Consider the following 9,804-nt stretch of genomic DNA (forward strand, 5'->3'; position numbering starts at 1 on the left):
CAGGCCTCCCCGGAAATTGTAGGCGGCCCCGCCTCCGATCACCTGACCCCGCCCGGGCCAACATGGCGTCCTCCGTGCGCGCTGGGGAGCGGCTCCGGAGGGCCCTGAGCCCCAGCGGGGAACTGGGGGCGGCGCGCCTGCCCGGCGCGCTGCGAGCGCGGCTGGAGGCGGTCCTGAGCAAGAAGAAGGCCGCCGGGGGCGAGGGCGGCGACGCCGGGCCCTTGGTGCCCTTCCGTCTGCTGCGGGAGCTGCGCGTGCACCTCGGGGAGCAGGGTGAGCCCCCCCCCCGCCCGCGCGCAGGAGGCGGGCCCGGGGCCCTGCTCGGCCCCGCCCCGTGTCTGCCCCAGCGCGCTTCCGCCCCAACAGCGCGCCGGGGGGGGGGGGGGGGGGGGGGTCCCTCCCTGGGGCCGGGGTCCTTCCCGTGAGTCCGCGGCTTGTCCGGGCGTGGGGGCGCTAAGCTAAATAACCAGCGAACTTTAGCCGCGCGGCCCGTAACGCTCCCGCCGGGCGTCTCTGCGCATTTTCTGCCCCTGGCGGAAACTCCTCCTGAAGCGAAGCTTCAGCCGCCAAGTACTGAGTCAGCGCCCTTCTCTTCGTCAGATTCTAGCCTCTTTTGAGCGTCAGGCTGAGCTGGGCGCGAACTTTTCACTTACGTTTCCCCTTCAGAGAGGGGGTGATGTCGGGGCGGGCGGGAGGGTCCCCCGTGCTCACGGGTCACTCTCTAACCTTGCTTCCCCAGACCCCCCCCTCTTCCTCCATGAGCTCCTGGAAGGCAGCGAAATCTATCTGCCGGAGGTGGTGAGACCCCCCAGGGTGCGTAACAGGGGGGGAGGGGGCAGTGAGACCCCCCCCCAGGGTATGTAACGGGGGGAGGGGGCAGTGAGACCCCCCAGGGTATGTAACGGGGGGAGGGGGCAGTGAGACCCCCCAGGGTATGTAACAGGGGGGGAGGGGGCAGTGAGACCCCCCAGGGTATGTAACGGGGGGAGGGGGCAGTGAGACCCCCCAGGGTATGTAACAGGGGGGGAGGGGGCAGTGAGACCCCCCAGGGTATGTAACGGGGGGAGGGGGCAGTGAGACCCCCCAGGGCATGTAACAGGGGGGGGGGGGGCAGTGAGACCCCCCAGGGTATGTAACGGGGGGAGGGGGCAGTGAGACCCCCCAGGGTATGTAACAGGGGGGGGGGGGGCAGTGAGACCCCCCAGGGTATGTACCGGGGGGAGGGGCAGTGAGACCCCCCAGGGTATGTAACAGGGGGGGAGGGGGCAGTGAGACCCCCCAGGGTATGTAACTGTGGACACTGGGGAGGGGGCCCAAGTGATGAGACAACCCCCTCCTCCCCCCCAGGGTGTGTAAGGGAAAGCTTTGGGAATTGGGTTGTGGAATCTCTCTGACCCAGGTGTGAGACCCTCCCCCAGGGTATGTAATTGAGGGTATTGAGGAGCTGGGCTGCGAGATCCCCCAGGGGATGTAACTGAGAGCTTTGGAATCTTTCTGATGCAGGTGGTGAGACACCCCCCCCCCCACTTAAGCCACATGAGCTTCTTAGTGGGTGCCTTTAGAAGATGGAAAGAAGCAGAATTTGACCCCTTTTCACACCCAGAAATATCTAGACTTGGAGAGCCTGAGTCACCATCGCATTTATAGCCCAGGAGTTAGCTTGAGAACTGGAAGACACTTTGGGCGGCTAAGGGGAATCCATCCTAGTTTCTCCTCCGGTTTTGTCCTCCCCAGAATCCAGAGCTGGTCGCCCGCCTGGAGCGGATCAAAGCGCAGCTGGCCAACGAGGAGTACAAGAGGATCACCAGGAACGTGTCCTGCCAGGTGAGGGCTGACCGCTCACACCCACCACTCTGTGCAAGGGAGAGATGGTAAAAGGGAGGAAGCAGCCCTTGGCTTCTGCCTCCACCCAGAGACTTCCTCATCTGATGGGAAAGGAGAACCACACAGTTAAACCTTATTTAGAGAGCAGTCAGGCATAGCTCTGAAATAAAACTACTTCAGCGTTCAGTCTTGCCTTCTTCAAACAGGCGTTCTTTAGCTTCACTCAGGACACGTTCATGGATGGATTAAAAAATTCATCTCTCAAGTTGATGGTTCAGACTGGACAAAAGCCAGCTGGGTGGAGCCAGGGAAATAGGTGTATCGGTGTTCCCAGGGGATTCATTGTAGAAGAATGTGGCACAGGGAAGGGAAGGGAGGGCAATTTCTTTTTGGCCCCTGGAGATCTGTTTTAGCCACTAGAGGGCTCTGCAGTTAGAGAATAAATGATGCCATTGTACTATCTCCCTTTCACAGATGAGAAGACTGATTAGGGAAATAGACTTTTTTAAGAGAGGGTATCTGCCTGCAAGGATCTTGCATTCTATTTACCATAATTCTTTAACGTGACTCCCACTTTATGGGTGAGGAAGCTAAAGCCCAGAAAGGCCAATTCTTCAGCCAGCAGCAAAGCAGGGGGTCAGAATCCAGATCTCCTCGCCCTTTCTCCTTCACCCAGCTGCCTCACAGCTCTCTCAGCTGGCAAGTGTCCAAGATGGTGTAACTGAGTCAACTGATACTTTAGTAATGGCTCATTAGAGAAAGTCCCCAGCTTCTGCACACAGAAAAAGAAGTCCAATTCACTTAGACTTTGGAGGCAAAATCTGGGACGGAGCCCCCTGCTGTTTACCAGGGCTGGGTGTTGTGTTCTGGTCCACAAACCCTGACCCAGTGATTGGATGGTAGATAGGAGAGTTGTAATCTACCCCCAGGTGTCAGGCTAGGTAGAAAAAATTTAAGTTGGCAGTGAGGAGAGTGAAGGTGTCCTGTCCCTGAGGTGCCTCTGATGTGCCATACCAAGCGCCTTTTCTTCTCCCCAGGCCCTGAGGCAGGAAGGCAGTCTAGCTGACTTTGGACGGCAAGGTGAGCTCTCTGTGAAGGCCCGGGGCAGGAAGCTAGAATCCCCTCCCTAGGAGCCTGCCCGTACCAACTGAGCATCCCCTGAGCTCTCTGAGGGAGAGCTGAGAGGGGGAGGAGGGGTGTTGCCTGTATGTACACACCTGCCTCCTGCAATGAAGAGGAGAGCAATCATCCAGGATGTGACACCGACCTTTCTGTCCTCTCTCTCTTTGGCTTCCAGTGAGGTCTGTGAAGGCAGTGGTCATCACCATCTTCAACTTCATCGTCACCGTGGCAGCAGCTTTTGCCTGTACCTTCCTTGGAAGCCAGTACATCTTCTCCGAATTGACCGCAGTAAGTGGGCATCGGGCCGAAGGGGCAGTGTGGCAGGCTGAGGGCATGGGGGACATATCTGGAAGGTGGGAGGAGGGTGATAGCCCAGCCTTCAGGTGGACTACATGTATTCATGCACATAAAAAGTTAGGGCGAGCGGCAATCCCAGGAGAAACTCGGCCTCCTGCTCAGACTCAGAAAGGCACCAAAAGCTGCTCTCTCTGGAGGGCTGAGGGAGGAAAATGTCTCCTTCACCCTGTGTAATGTTCTGGTTAGTATTCTGAAGGTCTTGGGACCAGCTTTTGTTTTAGCAGAGTAATCACCCTGAGAATAGCCAGGGATAAAGTCCAAATTCTTTATTATCTCCTTCACAGTCTCATTTCCTTGCCTTGGGCCTGGCCAGCTTTCTTGGGCTTCTCTGGAATGTGTCTTGGTTTCTGTGGGGGAGTCAGGAGGATCACCACCTGTGGTCCTGTCACTGTCTTGAAGTCAGCCTCAGTCCAAGAGCTTGTACTCCAGCCTCCAGTCTTCTGTCCCCTCCAAGTCTGTCTCTGGCTCAGACGGGCCTTGGTCTCGGTGGAGAAATGAAGGAGGACAGGCCAGCCACCACGGTGGTGGGAGATGGAATGAATGTCTCTGGCTGAGTTTGTCCCAGCTTATAGGCTCTATTATAATTATATCATCGTAGGTGTGAATCTTGTAGAATAGGTGCCAATCTTATAGAACTATACTAAGTACTAAATACACGACTGAACTAGAGAACGATTAATCACTGTGCTAAACAACCATTGTCTTTATCAATTCCACTGACAACACCTTGTTTCAAGTTCAGTTATGGCTCATAACAACTCTGTGTTATCTCTCCCAGAGGGTGCTGGCGGCAGTGATCGTGGCCTCCGTGGTGGGTCTGGCTGAGCTCTATATCATGGTGCGAGCCATGGAAGGGGAGTTTGGTGAGCTGTAACCACTGAGAGCCACTCTGATCCCAGGCAGGTCCCCCGGGGGGACTGTGCTCAGCCCAACTTCAGGACCCCAGGCCTGCCTGCCACTGCCCAGAGCAGGGCAGAGCTCTTCCGCACCATGGCCTTGTGGTAAGGTCCAGGGAAGAGGACTGGGCTGCTCTCATCCCCAAATCGGACCCACGTCCCCACACTGCAGGGCTAAAGTGGTACCCGCTCAGACTGAAGAGGAATGGCCAAGAAAACCTTCAACACAGCCTCTGGCCAGGACCTTGCAAAAGAATTGGCTTTTCAGAATAGTTTGATGGTGCAGTGAATAGAGGGCTGGCCTTAAAGTCAGGAGGACCTGAATCCAAATCCAACCTCAGACACTTAAGACTTCCTAGCTGTGTGACCCTGGGCAAGTCACTTAATCCCAGTTGCCTCGGTAAACAAAAGAAAAAAGAATTGGCTTTAGTTTCTGCCTTTATATTGACCTTCAGATTTCTTCTGGTCCTTCCTCTCACCCACTTTGTGGGTCTGTATCCGTTTCCCTGCCTTCGGTGTCTTTGAGGCTTCCTGCCTTCAAAGCACTGTGTCTTCTGCTTCCAAGGGGAGTGGGGGGGTGGGGGGAAGTGGAGGCAAAACCTGTGTGTTCATTTTTCACTTGAGAATTTCCTGCTCTGGCTCCTCTTGTGTTCAGAGAAAATCGCTTCTGGGAATCTTCTCCAGTCTGAACACAGCCACTTGTGCTTGGATGCTTGTTTTGAAAAATGTGAATATCCCACTATGATGGATACATTCAGGAACAGTTTGAGCCCAGCATAGATTTTGTGTTTGCTTTTGTACCAGTTAACTTGACAGAAAACTGTGCCTCTTCGGCTTAACTCAAAAGCATCCACCCTTCCACCACCTTCTTCCTCAGGCAAACTTCAGGCCTTTCTCAAGGTGAAGTGCCCTATATCTTATGGTGCAGGGGGAGCTATAGGCTGAGGAGGGCTGCTCTCTCTACCTCTTCCCCCATCTTCCTCTCTGGGCAAGGTCCACCCCCACCCCGAGAGTTTCCATCCACTGAAACCCCAGAAGCAACTGGACTCTGCCAGCCTGGGCTCCATGGGATCTGCAAGTGTCACTGCTATTTATTGTAGTATTTAATGTATTTCTTAACCATTTTTATTAGATTCCTATCTTTGTATGTGTCTGTGTGTCTGTGTGTCTGACTGGGAAGTTTTTGAGTGTTGTCCTTCATGCCATTTTTTCATAAACTTTGGTTTTTATTGCAAGATTTTTGCATTGCATTGTGGTTCTTGGCACAAGTGTCAAAGAGAACATCTTCAGGTTTTGTGTATGCTGTGTGTAATGTAGCCTTTGTGGTCACTTAATGAATGAGAAATGGTGTATATGTGTGTGTATATATATACTTACGTGTGTATATACAAAGACTATTCTCAAAGATTCATTTTTCTTACTCTGTTACCTAGAAAGCTCCCACCAATAAGAAAGCATTAACTGTTCTGCTGCACTCAGAGTTGAGCTCAAAGAAGAAATTTCTGTCCTTAAATGCTGTCTTCAGTTTGTTTTGTCATGTTGCGTTAGGGTTTATATAACCTGTTAAAAGTTTAAATGTTTAAATAAAAACTGTCCAAAGATGTTTGGATGTTTAGCTCATTTGAGCTCACGTTCCCAGAGGATTGTTTTATCACTGAGCACCCCCAGTGTCCTGAGGTCATCCAGGGCGCTGTGAGGGGAGAGATCCTCCAGCCTCCGTTCCTGGTCTGCTTGACATGACTTTATCCTTGGGCTACCTAACAGCCATAGCTTTTGCACCCTCACCTTCGTTTCTAAATTAATTCCTCTTCCCTCCCATTCCCAGCATGGCATCTCTAAACTGAATCACTGTCCCCACCTCCACCACCTTTTGGGAAGGGAAAGGGGTTCTGATTTTCACAGGGAATATGCTTCCCCCCAAGGAGAGGAGGGAGGTCAGATGCCAGCACCGGTGGGCCTGTGATCGTCCAAGATCTCCAGGGGAAGGAGATCAGAGGAAGGTACTTCCTTTGGCTTCAGTGGAAAGAAGCCAAGGCAGCTAGTATGTGCCTCCCTGTGGGGTGTCCTTGGGGATCACAAGGACTTGAGAAGGTGATAATGGGAAAAGACATCCCTGCTTTTCTTCAGACCCACCCAGCAGAGGCCTGACCTCTCTGATTAAACATCCTCCCAAGTCCCTTCTAATATTAAGGGATCTGTGTTGTAACCTGGCCCTATTAAGGGATTAAGCAATGGAACAAACTCCCGGGAGGCCCCATCCCCACCAACCACACCACCCCCCAGCCACTCATTTGCAAAACAGCTCCAGATTAAGGTAGGGGGGAGTTTGGTTTTATTTGGGAGATTAGTTGGTATTACAGATGATGGATGGGCTGAAGCACACTGCCCTCCCTTTCCCATGCCCCCTGGTATATAGGATCCTCTAGCTGGTGTCAGGTGGGCCTTGGAGCCCGGCTCAGAGCACTTGTAATTCAAATCCTGATAAGCTCAGCCCTGGATTTCTCTTTATTACTTTAATAATATTCCCTCTGCGGGGAAAAAATGATATTTTCTCCCTCTGGTCCCAGAAGTGCCATGGTCTAGATTAATTTGTCCAGGGGGGCTGGAGGGTCAGGATAGGGATGTAGGAAGGGGAGGTTAACCCTCTGTGAGCTGGACCACAGCATCCATGGACCAGCTGCTGTCAGCAGCAGCTGGGAAGCGGAGAGATGGGGAGAGCATTCTAATTGCCCAGCTCTCTCTGCTTACATTTGGATTTTAATTAAGTAATGTCGGGGAGGGGGTGAGAGGGAAGTGGACATCTGCCTTCAGAGAGAGCAAATGTAACTGGATGGGGGTGGGGAGTAAGCAAAGGGGGTTAGCCTGGCCTGGGCATGGAATTGTCATCCCAAAGGGCCCCCTCCTCCCCCAATCCCTCCCAGAGGGATCTCTCACCAACAGTTGTCCCGCTGCAGGGAGCAACGGGCATTCGATGTTTGTCGTACATGGTGCTGGGGACTCCTTTGGTGCATGGATTGGGCTAGAGCTGCTGAGGTCCCTGGGTGATCGGGAGGGTCAGTGTCACAGGTCTGTGTTCCAAGGATGTTCCCCCCTTGAGGGATTAGCCCCAGCTCTACCCTTATAGGCACCTTTAGGTGACTCCCTGGACCTCCCCCATATATACTTTGCCCAGCTCTCCCTACTGGATCTTGGAGGGGATGGGAAAAGGAGAAAAGAAACCCAAGTCAGACTTTGCCCTCTCAAGTAACTCTTTTGTAGGGCAGGGGGTCGAGCAGGGATTGGCTACTGACATGGACAGCTCCCGCAGAGTGGAGGGAAAAAGAGTTCCTCCCAGGGAGAGAGAAGAGGAAAGGTGCCCACATCCCAGTTAGGCATCATCCAAGTTGGCGACAATGGCCGCGTTATAGATGAGGTCGGAGAGGCTGCCAAGAGAGGTCTGGCTGGCAGCCCGCTCCCAGCGGCTGAGTGGCCCTGGAGGCTTGGGCGTCCCACCTGGGGGGCCTGCCCCGCCAGGGCCCAGTACCTTGGCCCTCATAGCACTGTGTCCTGGGGCCAGACCAGATGAGGGACAGTTGGGCTCCCTGTCCCGCGGAGAGGAGTGTCCCCAGCTCTCAGGGTCCTGGGGGCGCAGAGGATTACTGGCCGGAGGCAGAGCTCCCCGGGACTCCTTGGTCCAGGAGCTCAGTCCTTCAGGCTTTCTACTCTTGATTCTTCGAGCCCGGCGGTTCTGAAACCAAACCTGGGAAGGAGGAAGGAGAATCAGTTCCAGCTTCTAACTCCACTTGCAGAAAGAAAGGGAATAAACCCCACAAAGCAGAGTCTGAGGGCCCAGTGGCTGGGAGCCCGGAGTCCTGCTTCCCAGCTCTTGAAAGGAGGCGGGAGGAGGGCAGGCAGAAAGGGCAGGAGAGGCAGCTTCACCTGGATTTTGGCCTCAGGAAGCCGCGTGAGCCGGGCCAGCCGCTCTCGGGTGCCAATGTCTGGGTAGGGCCGGGCAGCAAACACCCTCTCCAGCTCTAGCAGCTGCCCCCTGCTGAATGTAGTGCGTTTCCGACGTCGGGTGCCCGGCACCGGAGCCCGCCCTGGAAAGAAAATAGCATTAGGGTAAAAACTAGGGCTGCTGCTCATTCACCTCCAAACTGGCTCCCTCGCCTCCACTCCCCTTTTCTCTCTTCCCCCTTCCCCTAATTTTCCTCTTAATCTTGAAACTCACCCCTAAATTCTCCCAATGCTTCCTCCAGCTTTCTCCCCTATCGTTCCTCTCCAACCATCCAAACTCTCACTTCCTTTTTCAACACCCATCTCCTTTCATCTTTCCCCTTTGAACCCCTCCTGATGTCCCACTCCCATTCCTTCCAACCTCACAATCTCCCTGCCACCCTCCCATGCAAATCTCTCTCCATCTTTCCTCTTCAAGCCCAAATCTCCCCGTTCTTTCTATCCAACCTGTCAACCTCTCCCCATTTACTCTTCAATCACTCAACTCCCCTTTTCCATTTCCTTGAACCGCTCCATCCTTTCCCAATTCTCCCAAATCCTCATCATCCCTCCCAATCTATATTCAGTCTTCTCTGGCTCCCTCCTTAATTTATCCACAAAAAGTTATTTTTTCTGCCTTTCCTCTTCTTCCCCTCCTACCCCCACCTTGTCCCCATACACCCCAATCTCTACCAACTTCCCTCTCCTTTCTGCTCCCCATCAGCCCCACCTGCCTCTGAGGTATCCATTGGAGGACGAGAGATTGTTTCTCCTGCTGGGGAGTCGAGCATTGAGCGGAGGAGTCTGGCCATGACCGAGGGTCTGCCCTGAGCTTTTGGGAAGGTCTTATCTTCCCCTGACCCAGCAGAGATCCCAGAGGTTCCTCCTCCACTGGCTCTTAGCCCCGGACAACTGAGCTATGTCCTCCCCCCACCTTGGCTTTTATGCTGCTCGGCCAAGCCCTGCCCCGCCTCTGACAGTGTCTGGGATCCTCTGCAGCTCTGGCCCTTTGCTGAGAGGCAAAGATCTCTGGTGGGTGGGAGACCCCAGGAGTCTGAGTCTGAAGGCTGGAGCACAGAGGAGACGAGGGGCCCGGGGGTTTGGGGGTGGTTGGAAGTGATGGAGGAGTTTAGAGGAAGGGGGACTCCCTCTCCCTCTCCTCCCTTGCACCCCAGCCTCCTCCAAAATCTCTGCCTAATTGCTTCACCACCCCCTCTGTTTTCAGTAATCATAGCTAGCATTGATAGAGCCCTCAGAGATTTGCGAGCACTTTACAGATGATATCCCACTGAATCCTTGCAACAACCCTATTAGGGAAGCTCGGGTTTTATTCTCATCCTGCAGCTGGGCTCCCCAGAGTCACACGGCCAAGGAAGCAATCGAGGCAGGTTAGAAACTCCTCCTTCTGATTTCCAGCCCTACAGTCAATATGTCAATATACACACTGCCTGGCTGCCTAATGGCTTACACTTCTAAAGCACTTTGAAGTTTGCAAAGCTGTGTGTATGGGGAGGGGGGGACGGCGCCTCATTTGATCTTCGCAATAACTGCTCGGTGAGTACCACTGGGATCCCCATCTTACAGAGAAATGTTTATTGACTGACTGGCTAAGAAAGAAACTCAGCCACCC

At 53.9% G+C, this 9,804-nt stretch overlaps 2 protein-coding genes across 2 annotated transcripts; one reads left to right on the forward strand and one right to left on the reverse strand.

Moving 5' to 3' along the window:
* The first annotated feature begins 8 nt into the window (after positions 1-8).
* Positions 9-5,802, forward strand: TMEM199 (transmembrane protein 199). Its single transcript, XM_031967671.1, has 6 exons — positions 9-273; positions 740-813; positions 1,735-1,824; positions 2,862-2,904; positions 3,122-3,234; positions 4,082-5,802. The coding sequence occupies exons 1-6, from the start codon at positions 63-65 to the stop codon at positions 4,175-4,177; spliced, it is 627 nt and encodes a 208-aa protein (XP_031823531.1). The 5' UTR covers positions 9-62; the 3' UTR covers positions 4,178-5,802.
* Positions 5,803-6,508: 706 nt separating this feature from the next.
* SEBOX (SEBOX homeobox) lies at positions 6,509-9,331 on the reverse strand. The gene is made up of 3 exons (XM_031967672.1): positions 8,905-9,331; positions 8,118-8,278; positions 6,509-7,938 (listed from the first exon to the last, which is right to left on the reverse strand). The coding sequence occupies exons 1-3, from the start codon at positions 8,984-8,986 to the stop codon at positions 7,567-7,569; spliced, it is 615 nt and encodes a 204-aa protein (XP_031823532.1). The 5' UTR covers positions 8,987-9,331; the 3' UTR covers positions 6,509-7,566.
* Positions 9,332-9,804: the final 473 nt, after the last annotated feature.

Source organism: Sarcophilus harrisii, chromosome 4, assembly GCF_902635505.1.
Source record: "Sarcophilus harrisii chromosome 4, mSarHar1.11, whole genome shotgun sequence".
In the NCBI taxonomy this organism is placed as follows: domain Eukaryota; kingdom Metazoa; phylum Chordata; class Mammalia; order Dasyuromorphia; family Dasyuridae; genus Sarcophilus; species Sarcophilus harrisii.